The sequence below is a fragment of the Ptychodera flava genome, chromosome 20, assembly GCF_041260155.1.
Source record: "Ptychodera flava strain L36383 chromosome 20, AS_Pfla_20210202, whole genome shotgun sequence".
Taxonomy (NCBI): domain Eukaryota; kingdom Metazoa; phylum Hemichordata; class Enteropneusta; family Ptychoderidae; genus Ptychodera; species Ptychodera flava.
Genome location: NC_091947.1, coordinates 165,671 through 183,251, shown reverse-complemented (window position 1 = coordinate 183,251; position 17,581 = coordinate 165,671). Strand labels below are relative to the sequence as shown.

General features: G+C 36.0%; 1 protein-coding gene across 1 annotated transcript in view; it reads left to right on the top strand.

The window, feature by feature from the left end:
* The first annotated feature begins 1,483 nt into the window (after positions 1-1,483).
* The window catches only part of LOC139120510 (transient receptor potential cation channel subfamily M member 5-like), a 37,823-nt gene continuing 21,725 nt past the window's right edge, over positions 1,484-17,581 (top strand). The window contains exons 1-9 of the mRNA XM_070684972.1: positions 1,484-1,555; positions 1,816-1,870; positions 3,671-3,841; positions 7,538-7,729; positions 8,337-8,490; positions 8,994-9,024; positions 12,323-12,464; positions 14,350-14,457; positions 15,660-15,788. Coding sequence (XP_070541073.1) covers positions 1,530-1,555; positions 1,816-1,870; positions 3,671-3,841; positions 7,538-7,729; positions 8,337-8,490; positions 8,994-9,024; positions 12,323-12,464; positions 14,350-14,457; positions 15,660-15,788 — 1,008 coding nt within the window. The 5' untranslated portion in view covers positions 1,484-1,529. The remainder of the gene's footprint in view (positions 1,556-1,815; positions 1,871-3,670; positions 3,842-7,537; positions 7,730-8,336; positions 8,491-8,993; positions 9,025-12,322; positions 12,465-14,349; positions 14,458-15,659; positions 15,789-17,581) is intronic.

Sequence of the window (17,581 nt, the reverse complement as noted above, 5' to 3'; positions counted from 1 at the left end):
TAGTCGAGCGGTTTGTCTGTTGTCCTCTGCGCTAGGTGATTGGGTGCCGTGCGTTGTGGGTTCGAGTCCCGGTTGATACCATCGTATATATATATATATATATATATATATATATATATATATATATATATATATATATATATATATATACACTTATTTATGCACACACATACACACATCATACATATGCACGTACATACATACTTCGCACAAACATGGATAAACACACACACATACATACATACATACATACATACATACATACATACATACATACATAAATACATACATACATACATACATACATGAAATTTGACTTGCGAGGTGTATAACTTCCAAAAAGTTTATTTCCTAGAATCGATTTTCATTCTAACATTACTCGAAATCAATGCTTTCGATGTTTCGGAATGGTGTTGAGTTTGCCGCTACGCTATTTTGAAATTTTGATCGCAGGTTGGTTCTTCAGTCAGGAAGTTTTTTCCTCCCTCCCATGTTCGAATCTAATCCAACTCGGCATATTTCAGTCATCGAGCATTAATTTTACGGTATTTTACGAATGGTGAGACACTTATTTTGATGTTTTTTCTTCAGAAACGATGACTTTGAATAGTGATTTTGTTTGTGTCTTTGTTTATCCGTTTGGGCCGACTTGCAGCGATTTCGAAGCTGTTATCCAATTGGTTGGCAGAATCGTACCGTTATAATGAAATAATACAAATAAACCCCCTAAGTTGCTGTGAATAATGACAATCGACCAATCAGATATAACCTTGCAAACACGCTGCGAGTCAGCCGTCCGTTTTAAGACTTAGGAGTACAGTCGCGTACAGTTGTCTAGCAGCGATTCCTTGCAAGCTCAATATGTTTTGGAGGCCAAAAGGGTTGGCAACAGCTTTGGAAAGAAATGATTTTTTATGTATAAAAATGTGAAAGAACTTTGAGGCTCCCACCTCAATATCGAAACGTTTGTGTTACAATATATTTCGGTCTCGACAAGTTTATTCAGATAAATCGCTGTAGTGAATATCGCAGTGCATTCTGGTCATTTTGGTTAAAATTAGCATTTTTATATTGTATGTATGTATTCAAAATTCCTCTCTGTATACAGTTTCCTTCTGTTATATCTGTGAAATTAGCGTGATTGTGTAAATCATTTTTTTTTACATTTGGCGCCTCATTTGAATGTATTTCTCGAAAGTGTTGTAGGTTTGGAATTCCTAAACATAGTATATGCAGGTGTTAGGCAGTCAGAAGAGGAAGCCGCAAAAGTTTCAATATTACAAATAATTAGTCTCAATAATGTGTTAGTCTGGGTGATACACGAAGTAAACATTCTGGTTTAGTTGTATACGTTAAGAATTTCAACACAAATATAATTGTGTACTGAGGATTGCAATGTTGTGTAGGCACTTCCTGTTTTATACTATGCTTTTGGCGTCATTATTTAATGTAAGTTGTCGTCTTTTTATTATTAAATGTATTCCAGGTAAATTCGTCCTCTGTCTTACGTCGAAGCCCTCATTGAGACAATGGATCAACCAAGCAACTCTAACAGGTAAGATACGTTTTGCTTTGCTAAATTAAAAAATAGGGATGGGGATTTAGTGTTAAGGGTTACAATAGGAAAACTCTACTAGCCCAGGGAGAAAGAAACACAGAACTGAACAGTAACACTGGAGTAGACATTGAGGCAAGTACAATGCATAACTCTTGACTGTCGTTCAAGGTCTTTTGAATTTTATCGTTTAAAAATTAAAAATGTATTGGCGTGGACTTTAATTTGATCATTGCAATATTATCCGTTACTTCTGACAGTTTTTCAATCTTCACATTTCCACCAACAAATGAAGACGAAGAGAGAGTTACGGAGGTAATCTAGGGTTATTCACAAAATACCGGGATTTATGTCCGAGTACATAGTGCACCGGGGGTATTGTCCGAAACTCTACGCGTCTCGGACAATACCGAAGCGTGCGATGCACGAAGACATAAATCCCGATATTTGGGAATAACCTTATTATTATACAAGTTTTAGTCTTATGTTACCGATAAAAAAGTCGACATTCAGGCGTGTTTAGGATGCCTGTCGCGCACTGCACTGAGCGATCGCGAGCAGACGGGACGCGCTCAGCGCGTCCGTTAAGTGCGCAGAACATATTTCAACCCACGTAGCGCAGTGCATGTGATAGAAATTGTAGGTCCCAAGCACAAATTTCACTCACATTCACAGGTTTCAGAATGACCATTATTCACAGTGTGGAGGACTTAATGTTTCACAGTGCGTTTTTGTAAAAAAAATGTAAGATCTTCCATTATTTTTCCCCCGCATGGTTATAATGGTTATAAATACAAGTAAAACAAAGACCATGCTTATGACCACACATCAGAGATTGTCACGTCTGTGTCACGTCTGTGAAATGTTCTTCATGGTAAACTTGGTCAGAATATTTAGAGTCTGTAAATGAAGAAAGACTTCTGGGAATAGTGGTAGATCAACACTTGAACTGGAAGTCAAATACTGATTCAATTTATTAAAAGGTCAATTCACGTATAGCTCTACTTAGACGTATAATACGGTATTTACCATTAAGTACTAGACGAACATATTATAATGCGTATATACTTCCCCATTTGGACTATTGTTGTAGTGCATGGGGAACTAGTGCAAATATAAACAAGTTATTCAAATTACAGAAACGCGCTGTTATGATGGGCACTAAGTATAATATCCGACCAATGGACTTTTTAGATCGATACATATTATGCCTTTACCTGATAGAATTTTATACAAAAATATGTGTTTAGTTTTTACATCCTCGAAAGGTATAGCCCATTGTATATGACGGAAATGTTTCAATATGTCAATCAGTGTCATAGCCGTGTGACCAGAGCTAGCTCCCAAAATAAGCTTGATATCCCTAGAGCCAAACTGAATGTTTTTAAAAACACATGGTCAGTACATGGAGCTATGGAATGGAATAAGTTGAAAACAGATTCTGAAGTCAAATCTTCTGAGACATTTGTCTCTTTTAAAAGCAATTATTTAAAACAATATTGGGCAGAATTTTAACTTTTTCTTGCTTTTCCTATTAAATATGGCAGTTGTTATATGCGGTTATTTGTACTTTCACTTTTGAAAATTGTTTTTGTGGTTTTGTATATATTTGTTGTAATGTCGAGGGCCCTGGGGAAGATAAACTCTCTAGAGTTTACCAGGCTACCGTCATTAAATAAAGCCAAATAGTAAAATTAAAAAAATAAAATATGGATGTAAAGATCTCATGAGGTCAAAGGTCAAACAGCGTTTGAACAACACGTAAACTTATAGTACTTCAAGTTATAATGGACTTTACCGTACTCTTCAGCAGCATAGACAACATATAACACTGTATGGGATGTCCGCACGATGAAAGGTGTCGGTCACAACACGTACAAAATTCCAATGCTTCCGTTTGTTTGTTTGGTAAAACTGTACTTATACCTTAGTACAATTTAGTACAATGCCCATGAACTGAAAGCAAACAACAAAATTTTGACCATAATTATAAATTACGTTTCGGAGTGGTATAAGATAAATCCTATTCGCTTAATACATACATCATACTACACAATAGGATAGACGATTTTAAACAGTTCAGTGCTTACTAGTTAATTTTTTTTTTCCTTTCAGTTTTATCATTACAGTGGGGAAGAGGTAGAGACCCTGAGACGAATTCGTACAGATCTCAAACTTGAAGGTCGAAAGCGATTATTTGTATTTTCAATCTCAGGGGGAACAGAAACTCAACAGCCAATTCTAAAGGCAAAACTGGAAAATCGTCTCAAAACGGAATTCAGAGAGGTCAGTTCATTTTACTTTATCATAAAATAAGTAACTATTTATATATCTATATAGGCCTAAGTCATCATTTCTCTGCATCGCCATTTCACTTCATGGCTCCTAGTCATCCCAAAAAAGTCAATCATGCAAGTTATCATTGCATTTCTTCCGACCTAAAGTTATTAACCATGGCATAATTCATCACTCACGTATGACGGATGGGGCCGCCACAACGCCATCGTGAAAATAGTACATTGGATCATAAATTAATCATGTAAGGTTTTATCACACGTACAAGTCTTACGTTTTATGATATTTAAAGCGCTGGCATCACATCTTTGATCAACAGCTTTCATTGATACGATGGTAGCAAACAACCAAGTATATTTATCACAAACGCACATATATGTAACTTGACTCTGTCGAGGTACTTGTCATTTTGTTGATTATTTTGTTTTTAGTAAATTCAATGAATTTAAACTTACTGTATTACTTGATTATCAGATATTTACTGGAGATTATTCTGTAGAGCATCCCCACACAGAGTTGGTATTGTCTCTCAGTAATGTACATATGAAAACAATAGTTCCTCTCCAAAATTCAATTTTTTAGTATTAGTTGCATATTATATTGATCACACAGTTGCTTCCTACACTTCATTAGTTTTTCATAACATTACGAAATATTTACATTCCCTGTCCAAAAGCTCAAATGGTACTTACAGAGAGAAGGGAGAATCATAAGCCATAAAATAACTATTCAAATTAGTCACGTGTGCTGTCAATAATTTTTCGGTATTTTTACACGAAATTATGCATGTAAGCATAAAATTCGGCGGACTACTTTAGACATTGGTAAAAACTGTCGTCTGCTATATATTGAAACCAGCTCTATGCAGGACAGGCATTACGACAGGGAAATTGCGTATATTTTGATAATTTTGAAAGTGATTTACTACGGAGACACAATGGAAGCACCTTGTGACACAGATGATCAATCCTTTTGCACGGATTCTGCGACGGAAGCATCGTTGATAGTTTCGTTTTGGACCGGCAACAAAGGAAGAATCTTCCTTTGTTGCCAGTCCAAAACGGCAATGCCTGTGTCAACGCAGCTGACGTCGACGTCCTAGTTGGAGCGTAGAAAAACCCATACACGGAAATGAAAATAAGATCCAAAGTGTCAGTTTCTAGGAATGGCTTCGCACCATGGGAGGAGAAACTCGCCAAGTACAAGAGTTGGAAAAATTGCTGACCGAATTTTTTATGAGCGTACGCCAGAAAAATGGACAGAAATACGAACCGCACTCAATCTCGAGCTATCAAAAATTGATTGACCATTTTGCACGACAACGACTACGGAATCAGTATAATCTGAGGTAAGCAGTCTGTTCAGAAATAGTAGAAAAGCCCTCGCTGCTAAAAGAAAACAACTGAAAGCTGCTGGAAAAGGCAACTTGGCCAAAAGGCCAAGGCTGTGACGGAAGCCCATAAAAGAGCCATGAGGGAAGCAGGTCATCTGGATACACTCACCCCGACCGCGATTCTCAACTCCGTGTGGGTGAATAATACCACGTTTTTCAGTCTCAGAGGAAGTAATGAACTTTGTCAGATGAAATAGGAGACATCCACTTATCCAGAGATGGGAGAGAGTATTTGCTGTACAACGAACGGTTGAAGATAACCAGAAAAGGCGAGCCTGGCAACACACGTCAATTTGCTCAGAATGCTTACGTTACTTCGCCAACACCCGATACCTGTCCGGTTGTTGTATATAAGGGAACCCTCAATTGTTATAATTGGGATTGGGCCGAGGAATTGGGGGAGGGTCATATTTTACAAACTTGATCTGCAAACTTTTATTTTGAGGCAGACTTCCAGTTTGCAAAAAAATCGAGCCAAATATTTGGCAAAAAATGTATTTTGGGGGTCAATTTTTGTAGTGTTTGTCGAGGAAGAGAAATCTTCCTTGAGTTATAGACTGTTTGCAAGCTTTCGTATACTGGCTCCTATGGATTAAATTAATCGAATTTCTGTACATTGTTACGAAATATGTAACATTCTACTTTGAGGCGATTTTTTGTTTTAATATTTGCAGCATGTTTCGAGTCTCCGTAATTACCACCTGGTTGATAGCATGCCATCGAGTTTGTTATGCCTGAGGCTAAGTGCGCCTCATATGATCACACGCCGACAGCTATGAACGGATGTGAGAGCAGAATAGAATTTTCAAAAGCAATTAAATGCTTTGGCAGACTGACCTGCTGATAGAAATTGACTCAAAAGCGATACATTCATTACCCTTACATTTGTAAAATTTGTTACAGTACTGAAAATCATTGGCACGTTATATCATTGACTCATTCATGGATTTAGTATAATCTTTAAAACCTGCCTTTTTAATTGTAAGTTACATGATAATGTTTGTACAAATTCAACGCAGTTTTTTTCTTTGACAAATGTTGTTTTACAGATATCAACATATTTACAGTGCGTCAGCTGAGATTCATCTTACTAGTATGTACATTTAGACTCCCATGCATCCACATGTAAGGTATTCCAACCTTTGCATTTCTTCGCCGATGTCGGTTTTTTTTTTTCATGAAGTAGATACAAACGCCAACGATACTTATAAAAGATGATAAAGTTAAATAGTATAAAACTAACACGATTGGAACTAATTTGGGAGAATTGGATGGTGAATTGATGCCTGTTTAATCTGCAAATGTAAGCTCATCTGCTTTTCCTTTTACATTACATACTTGTTTTATGAGTAATCTGTAATATTGCAACATTCATCTATAGGGCAGCAAGAACTTTTGAGAAATTTGAAAAGTTTGAAAATCCAATTATCCCAAATTAGTTCCAATCGTGTTAACTAAAGTCTCGAACTGTAGAGATCACTGAACAAAATCCCATACACCGACTTAGAGTGGCATATATTATGAAATGGAACCCAAAGAATACATTCCGATAATGCCATTTTTATACGCCATGAAGAAAATTTATACACTCACTCATTTTGTTCGAAAAACATGGAAAGTAATTAGATTAATTTGATTTCATGACAAATACAACTTCAGCATTTCAACGGCTTTCATGTTTATGATTGTCACAGTTAGCTCATCAACACACTGTTAGGGAATGCTCTTGCTATACGTTAATACATTATACCATAGCGACTGAAAGAACATTCTTAGGACTGAGGAAAGTTTTCATCCTATGAACTGCACTTACTGAAGCCAAGTCTGTGGTACAACTCTTAAACATATGCCAGTACACTTCTGAAGGTTGCAGTGAATTCCGGCACTTTTTCCAACATAGACAGCTCCATCGTCACTCTCTCAATTTTAATTACATCATTATTGAACCATTCTAATCTGTTTCGAAAGTTTTACTTTGTGCAGGGCAATTTTTTACAAAGGTTGCCTCAAGCCTATATTCTGTATCTTACCATGACTAAGGCCAAAAAAGAACGAGGGTAGATGTCATTTGTGTCCTTCAAAGTTTTTCTTTATTTTCTGTAAGGATAGTAGTAAAAGTTATAGTTTCAATCTATAACTAAAGGCTGTAATCAATATTTATTGAGCTATATTCGTCAATAATACAATATTCAAAAATATTATCGGTTGCTTTTCTGTTTTTACCGATTTCCTAACATAATTTCTTAAAGATATACTGACTTGATGGTTTCACAAATCTGATTGCTACATTTCAGATATTTGTAAATGACGGCCGTACTCTTGTCATTACGTCTGGTGTCGACCGTGGTGTTGTACATACTGTAGGGGAAACGCTGAAGAGTATGGATGCGTCAGATAAGAAAAGGTTGACATGTCTTGGAATTATGCCCGATGACACACCCTACTTTATAGATTGTGACCTAAAAACAAAAGAAATAGTCATTACGGTATGTGCTGTACTCACACAATATGGCAGTTTGCAGTATAAACAGTAATGTGCATGTAGAACGAAAAAAATAGTTTGTGACCCATCTTTTCAACCTAAATTTGTCCGGTGTTGTAAAGATAATCGAAATGAAACAAACAACATTTTACCATAATCAGACGATGTTTAGATATTCGGTTCCCAATTGACCCATTATCAAGTTCAAATCAGTAAGGAACTTTCACGTGAAATGTCTGTATTACGTGGTGGCTATTTCACAGGTAATCTTAAGAGTGTGGACTACATTGTATGACATACTATAAGATGTTCCGTCGAACGCACAACTTCAAAGCTGAATGGGACTGAAGCCGGTCAAAGCTTGATCCCAAAATAATAATACTGAGCTTTGAAGTTGTTGGCCCGTGACAAGAGTATTCCATGATTATTTTTGACATTTATTGTCATACACTTAGTGGACTGATATGAACATATTAATATCTTTCAGCAATGTTTCTTTTTTATTATGCACACAAATTGGTGATTCATAAACACCATTAAGTGATAACATGAGTTCGCCTACTAGTATATTGAGAAATATATTAACTTGCTATTTTCGAATATTTTTCCAGACAAAAGATGATGAGAGTGACGCCCTGTCTCCTAACCGACACCATACTCATTTTCTGCTATTAAGCCATAAAGAAGAAACTAATTGGCTAAAGAAAAGGACGATGTTTCGACAACAGCTGGAGCAATCTTTATCAAACCAGGCAAAAGAAGCGGGTAAGGGTGTTTGCTAGTGAACATCCAAAATTTACAAGTTAATGTTATGCTGTTTTGCAATTATGTTCTTATCGTTGTCTCTGTATTTCTAAAAGGTAAACAGTGTTTTATCATCATGTTGTCTATAACGCGGCGGGTTTGAGACGATAAGGGAGGTTGCCAATGCTGTCCGTGATCAAAATCCTATCCCCGTCATACTATTCAAGGGAACTGGTGGAGCAACCGTTTTATTGAGCGACTTTGCAGGTATGAACATAAAGGAAAGTAAGTATGGCCAGTAATGCAAGTAAATACCTATATCATATCATCTACGATCGTTTCGATAAGGCTTTTGCATGGGGGCTATTCAGGGCATTTAAAGAGAACTCCTTTTTAATTTTTTCAAAAGACTCGTTGAATAGTACAAAGAATCATCATTAGAACCATTGTGATTCAATTGTGATATAGCACATATGTAGCATCTCCCTTTACATTTCGATTGTTATACTCTTTTGCTGTCACAGACAAGCATCTTTCCTTCTACTTCTCTTTGCGGTAAGCAAAACTTTTGAACCATTCCTTTTCGGGAAGCGAGGTTGTCTTCTGTTAAACCTTGCTGGTGCGGTTGTTGTTAAATTTTCAAAGTTAATCCGGTGATAATCTTGTGACAGCGTCCACAGATTAGTATCTGCCCTCGCTTGCTCTAGCGAATTAGGCAGTCAAACGCATCAGATAATATACGCAACACAGTAACAAAACTTCACGTAAGATTGTCAAGGGACAAATTTAAATACGTGGCACGGCTAAGGAGAAAAATAAATCGTTACAAAACCAGTGCTAACATAAGACAAATACACCGAAGTTTTGTAGTATGAATCTTTATTAGCAATACATGTCATAATCAAACGTATTAAAATAAAATAAAACATAGCAAAGAGAACCTTATGCTGAGACCAAGACACCGTCACCCAAACCCCTGCCCCTGGGGACGGACATTTTGTGCAGCCCCCATGATAAAACCTTACGACTTGACTGAGCCGCGACACTGAGCCAGTATACGTTTGACGGCACCCCCATTCGATTATTTGGAACAGCTAAAGCTTTAGCGACTCGAAATTTCGTTGGACATGCCTTCTATGTTTCCATATCTGGATTTATCGCGTCTCCTTCACGTAAAAATGTTCTGAGAGCACGGCATCGATCATGACTGATCGGTCTGTGCACGCAAGCGTCGCGACGCGTATGCATAAACGGTATTTATAGTGCAGGAAAAAATTCCTGTTGATTACGTACAACAGGGGTAATATATGTATTTCTTATCCGTGCTGGTGTACGCCACACAGGTGGCGATCCGGGCCAGTTTCATGTGATAATTAGTGATATGCACACGCCGACCACGTATGTAGGATTTGACTTGTTCAAGGAAGTTACCAATTGTGGAATCTAGGAACATAATATTATGTAATAATAACAGAACTTGATGACCTCGCTTTAACGTTTTATGATACAAAAGATATTTTTATTCATTATGCGATGTATCCTCGATCGCTGTCATTTCACGAGCTTCACTTGCCAGTAAACACTTCATCACGACATAGAGAAACATGTTCGCCTCGCCTCAGGTTGCTCTCGCCTCTCTTTTCCGAAGAGTGCCGACCATGAATCCTTCGGTAATTTTCGGATTTTCGCCAATTGTTAAGCGAAAGTATGTTCGGCAAAGTTTGTGTTGTTGTTTTCGTGTGGTGCTGAGCAGAATTGACGTGCTGGCGAAAACGGGAGTGTTTTGAGCTTCAGGAAAATGAGTTTTACCGTTTAAAAAATCCTCTCATATTTTTATGAATATATAATGAGTGTGTTTGAACCAAATTTGAAAGTCTTTTATCGATACTGTCTGGTTTTACTCAATGGTTTACGGTCAGTCATACCGTCTTTTACACGTGCGTCAAGGAAGGACATGTTTATGAAACTGCTGGCGTGTTATGTTTTGATTGGCGTGAAGCAGTGTTCCTGGCCTGAGAGCTCAAAAAGTAACTATGGTTGCTACGCGACTGGCAGTACGATGCCATCTCGTCGTATTTTTCGCATAATCTCGTGTAATTATCAACCACAAACAAAGCCTCCAAAAAGTTTAACACCTTTGAAGCTCATTTTAATATGAAAAGCCAGTAGTCTACCGAGACGACCACGGAACAAAAGGCATGCAAGTGTTGCCACTCTGTCTCTCTGCCACTATTTTTCTCTGTGATCACGAGTAGAAACACATTTCGTACCGCACAAAAGTCAGAGTGAAGTCATTAATTTCTGTCACACTCTTTTATTCTTTGTAACAAATCGGACATTGCAACGCATGATCTAAATACGAGTTCGGGTGCTGCATAGTCAGCTTTGAAACCTAAACTTTTCGTTTGCTTTCCAAAAACGCCCAGGGGGATTCAGATGTACAGATCTTTAGACTTGAATACTATTCACCAAAATTTACCCACTTTTTAGACTCTTTGCCATTTTTCATTTTTGTCCTTGTCAGTGGTCTTCCGATCAGCTTTACACCAAAGTCTACATGGTGAAGCTGATGACGAAAATCTATATCATCTTTCATCTTGTAATTTCTATCATGCTATCATAGCACATCACATTAATGAATGTGGCCTGCCTTCCAGAAACTATTCAATGCAGAAATTTTGACAAATAGTGCAGAATACCGAAATGCCTCAGCGCTCGCTCTGAAGTGACACAAAATAAGGGGCAACATCATTGCTCGTCATAATCATATTTATAATTGTGGGTGAATCAAAAAAAGCTAGGTGTGATGGGGCTTCTGTTGGATGTTCATGCTTCTGTAACGCAGCTGGGGTTATGACATACTGCATGATATTATTATTGTGATTAGGTTCATGTCATCGTCTTGAACATCATTGAGTCCTGGGTTAAAACTTACCGCAAGTCGCTAATGCTTACCGCACAGTGCATGTAGACATTTGTTTTTCACATGTATACACGAAGGAGGTGAAATACTTTACAAGGGGAATGCGACCACATCTTACACGAATATTGAGTGTTTAGCTTAATTCACGACACGGGACTTGCTAAAGCAAGAAGGGGGTAAAGGTAGTGATCTGTGATAAGCTTAGTTAGAAATATTATTACATATGTACCACAGTTTACTCGCATCGAAGCGCGCGCGTACTACCGGTATTTGCACTGCAGTGCAATACCAAAAACATTATGCCATTCCTTTATGTTAATGAGTATTTACCAATTTTGACCCGGAACTATTTTTGTTTGTAAACACAAAAAATGTCGTCTACAAGATTTCATTTCACTTTGGTTCGATGCTAGTTATAGTAAAATGCATGACATTACCGATGAAACTCTACGACAAAGAAAATTGTCTGTACTTATTATAGTGTGAGGATGATTTTTACTATCCGGAAGAGCAGTTTGTTTGTCAGCGAAGCAAAAACATTGACAACTGGCGACGTCCGTTTCTAGTTCCATGGATACACGGTGGCCGCCATACCACGGCGGCCATCACATACATCGAAACACACGTAACTGCGGACGCAGCGGAGCCAATTAACAGTTAACATTTTCAGAGACGTTTTTGCCAGTAGTTTTCCAGTAGTTACTATCCATTCCCGTAGTAAAGGCTGTTAAGATAAAGTTCGCATTGTTTATTTTCGAATACCAATTGTTAATCACTGATGCAATTGTATAGGCAGATATGATACTATAATACTGTGTATTACCTATGCTACGATATATTCAATCTTTAAAATCTGACAGTCAGTACTACTTCTATGTTTGGTTACAATGCTTCATATCCTCTCCTTAATGAAAATTATTTTTATTACAGAGAAGACTCGAATGGATACGATGAGAAAGTGTGGGCTGATTTGTTGAAGCATGTTAAAAGCTATGGGCATGAGATGTTTGACAAAGAAGTTGAAAAAGACATCAAAAGGGACATTAAAGCCATTATAAAGAAGAAAAATCAGGTAGACAGTGCTGTGCAAAACAAAACTACTCAGCTGTATTGCTCTTTGTGCCAGAATGTCGTCGTGTTCAACTTTGTTGAAGATCCAGTGTAAAAATTTCGGATTATATATTATATATTATATATATATTATATATATATATATATATATATATATATATATATATATATATATATATATATATATATATATATATATATATATATATATTATATATATATACACACACACACACATATATATATATATATATATATATATATATATTATATATATATATATATATATCTCAAATACCTATTTATATACCTATTGCCCGGTCATGAGGGTTATAGCGCCCGTCTATTATCCTGAGGGGCCGTGTGTTACCAGAAACACATCGCTATTCCCCGAGGCCGTAGGCCGAGGGGTATAGCGATGTGTTTCTGGTAGCACACGGCCACGAGGGGTAATAGACGGGCGCTACAGCCGAATAAAGACCAGACTGGTGTTTTATAACACACCACATGCTCATGTTGTAGTGTTATATAGTTTTTAATGTGTTTTGATATTTTGTACTGCAACAATCCATTGTGACGAGTTTACTGGGCGATGTTTCCACAGCGGTTTAAGTTGTACGTGGTACCACTTTCTTTCAAAAAAATTCTAAGCATACCTAGCGACATCCTTAGTTGCACTTTAATCTTTTCCGTCGATGAGCTTTTCAAGTTCCTACGCTGTTGGAATGTTTGAAAATGTTTGAAAATCTGTTTTAGAGAATGTGTCGTAACCTATCCCGGACGCACATTGTATCACCCCTATTTGTAACAATCAACCCAATTTGTAACAAAAGCAGTTTCGGAAAAATGAGTTTTGACAAGGGAAAAAAAGAAAAATTGCCCCAAACATACAAATATGCATATTTTATTAATATTTCAACAAATACGGCAAAGTTTTTTTTTGAAATTAAGTTTTGTTACAAATAGGGTTGATTGTTACAAATAGGGGTGATACACACATCATGTTCCAGTCACCCGCCATTGTTGCAAAGCTGCAGAGGACACTACGGTCACGTGACCGGGCACTTTTCCAAATTTGGTCAGAACTATTTCCCTTGGGAAATAGCTTTTCAAAAAATACCCTCTGACGTCACTTTAGTCGATCCGGCGGGGACTAGACGTAGCTATTTTCTCGTCACGTGACGTATTCTGGCAATCGCGACACGGAATGAGCATGTGGCGTGTTATAAATATGTATATATTATATATATATATATATATATATATATATATATATATATATATTATATATATATATATATAATATGTATGTGTGTTTGTATATATATATATATATATATATATATATATATTATATATATATATATATATATATATATATATATATATATATATATCATCTAGTAGAAATGTTGATATTGTAATTGTCACTTTAAGTTCAGTTTTTTACACATTTTGGGGAGATGTCTGTCAATCATTATCTCGCGCTTTTTGGCAAGACACACTTGAGCAAATTGTCAGTCGAATCACAATTCGAATATTCGCAAGATAATTGGTTATTATACAAGTTAAATCCGGTACCCCGAAAAGTGGACGCTGATCGTTTGTTTTTGCTGGCAAGTACTTGTTCAGCCAAGTTTGAGGTTAATCGGGTTACTATGACCGCTGTAGCCCAGTCATAAAATAGTCACTACTCTGTTGGCTTTAATGCAGGTTTCTATGTTTATGATACATCTATTTGGAGTTGCATCTCCTAAAGCCCAACTGGTTTCCATTGCATGCACGTGGGTTTCGAAAGTGGAATGTCACAAGTAGACACGTTTTGTTAATGAAGAAATTCCAACGTCAAGGCTTATCTAATATTAGTTTATCAATATTTTCACAAGCTTCGTTTCTACGATTGGCAATTGAATACCAATGCTTCAAATGCAAGTAAAGACAAAAAGGGACATAGTCTGGAAGAAATCATAGATGAAGCTACTTGTAGAGATAAGGTAAGGCACATATTATGATACGAAACCATTTCAGACTTTTTTCCCGATTTTATAGATTATAGAGGAAAGTCTACCTAAATTCCAGTAAATGTGCATGAACATGGTTCAAGACGATTGATTAGTTCAATTGTATTTTCACACTCAAGAATACTTGTCTTGATGTCATGACAATCTCAAATCTATTTAAACGAAAAAAAAATATTTTCAAAAGCCGTCAGTTAAGTAACCTTCATTAGCACAAGTTGGTGATCGCTTTAATATTTCAACTAATCTATAGAGTGTGCTAATAGTTAACTTGGTTACAAATACCTAATTCTCATTAAGGGCCGTCGATAATCAAAGCTGACGCACAAGAAACGTAATTCTTTCGTTTTACTTGAAACCCCCTCCCTCCCCCCTCAAAACGAAAGTTCTTATGCGAAATCCATTTTGTATTATTATGCCGTTTCAGACAAACCCACATGCACTTCTTTGATCAGTACGCCCATGAAAAAATACCGGAAGTGCACATTAATAAATAAACCTCCACTTTACGCGTTTCACTTTGTAAGACACAGAACATTTTAAAGTATTTTGCATTTAGGAAAATGTTTCACGTACATGTTTCAGTTTGAAAAAGCATACAAGGTTTTATTCACATCTATGTCTTTCGTTGTCTTTTCTGTCTCCGTATTTTGTGGTCATTCTGTTCTCGGTAAACGCGAAGGTAGTATTGCGTTCTCGCTGCAAAGTCGCACTTCGAAAAGAATAGAAAATTCTTATGCGATTTTGACGCACACAAAACGAAATGAGCATTTACCCCCCCCCCCCCAAAACGAAAGAATTACGTTTGTCGTGCGTCAGCTTTCATTATCGACAGCCCCTTACTCTTAGTATGTTTAATGATATTATCTTCAGTTTCCGGCCGCTATTTTGCTTACTATCTTAACATAACGTTCAATATTGAGAACGCTTCTAGCAGCCTTAATACTTGTCATTTTTGTTCTTTTTAACACTATAACCTTACACGTCTAACAAAGTCTATTTTTGTTTAACGTACATTTTATTAATCAACACACCAATCATCACGTTGTTTTCTTTTGCAATTATGGTCGCCATTTGTGACCTGTTCTTTGCGATGAATTTTATTTTTTTTTTGCTGGTGAACTATTTCCTATAATAATATAAAAACATTATTATCTCCCTTCCTCAACGTGACAAAGGAAAACAAACTACTTCTTATCGAGGCATTGCGGACTCAGAAAACTAAACGTATCCTTAAGCTGTTAAATGGTGAGAAGATCTCAGCTTTACTGCATGAACAAACTGTACATTACGAGCTCTATGCAAAGGTAAGGAGAATCCACCAAAAGTATATTTAAAAAACGATTGCGAAGTTTTGTATTCAACATGAACAGCACAAAGCAGCAGCAACGTACATAGATAGATAGATAGATAGATAGATAGATAGATAGATAGATAGATAGATAGATAGATACATACATACATACATACATACATACATACATACATACATACATACATACATACATATGAAGACATACATACATATGAAGATTCTTTAACTAAATTAATGAATAAGTTCACTATGATGTGCTTTTGAATTTCAGTTATAATTTCAACCGGATATGAACTGTAAATGCTCACGTGTTTCATTATATATTGAAGTTATGTGTAAATTTGAACCTTTGCCACATATTTGCAACTTCATTGAAAGTATTATGATCAACATAATGAACAATATTCACCACAGATTAACTTTATAGGTCATTAAGTATTCAAATACGCAATTAGCCGAAATAGAAATAGTTAATTTCTTAGACTGCTGTCATTGTATCACCACTTTATATAGCAAGTGTAATTGCATGCCTTTGGTCAAGTCCTTTAAACTATAGATTCCAAACTTTGAAAGCTCATTAGATATGAAAACTATAAATTAGCTGACACGAAAACTTAAGTGCGAAATGACTATCAATATTGGTATAACCTGGTATAATCATCAATGTACATAGCATGTTATGCCAACTTTGATCAAATAAATCCAAGTATATATCCCTAATTAGGAAAGTTCATTAAATACACAAATTAGGAATTGGCTGAAGCAAAAATGCTTAATGCCTTTCAATAATGTTAGCCTACATAATAGTATCTTTAATGTACATAGCAAGTTTCATCAATGTTGGTCATGTAAATTCAAAAATATATCCCTAATTTCAAAAATTCATTAAATATGCAAATTAGGAGCTGGATGAAGTAAAAATGCTTAATGACTTTCAGTAACGTCGTATCATAGTATCTTTATGTACATAGCAAGTTTCGTCAACTTTGGTCTAGTCAATACAGATAAATATCCCTGATTATTAAAGTTCATTAAATATGCAAATAAGGAATTGGCTAATGTTGAAATGCTTAATGATTTACAATAATGTTCTATCATAGTATCTTTAATGTACATAGCAAGTTTCGTCAACTGTGGTCTCGTCAATTCAGATAAATACCCCTAATTAGGAAAGTTCATAAAATATGCAAATTAGGAATGGCTGAAGTAAAAATGCTTAATGACATTTAATACTGTTCTATCATAGTATCTTTAATGTACATAGCAAGTTTCATCAATTTTGGTCATGTAAATTCAAATATATATCCTTAATTTCAAAAGGTCATTAAATATGCAAATTAGGATTTGGATGAAGTAAAAATGCTTATTGACTTTCAGTAATGTTAAATCATAGTATCCTCAATATGCATACCAAGTTTCGTCAATTTTGATCGAGTAAATTCAGATATATATGCCTAATTAGTAGATTTCATTAAATATGAAATTAGTAATTATCTTTCACGTCACCCCTTAATAACTTGCACAGCTGATATATCTTGATGTGATCAACATTTGTAGCAAATCTCATCGAATTGTGTGCAGTCGTTCTCAATGTATAGCCGTTTTTTTCTAAAATCATTAATTATGCAAATGAGCAAAAAGTAAGCAAGCCACACCCACCAAAAACTAATCAGTTCTTGCCATTTGTAAACTGAATCTATGTACCAGATTTGATTCTGATCTGATGAGCCGTTTTTGAGATATTGAGCACAGAGACAGACACACACCGAGACAGACAGACAGACA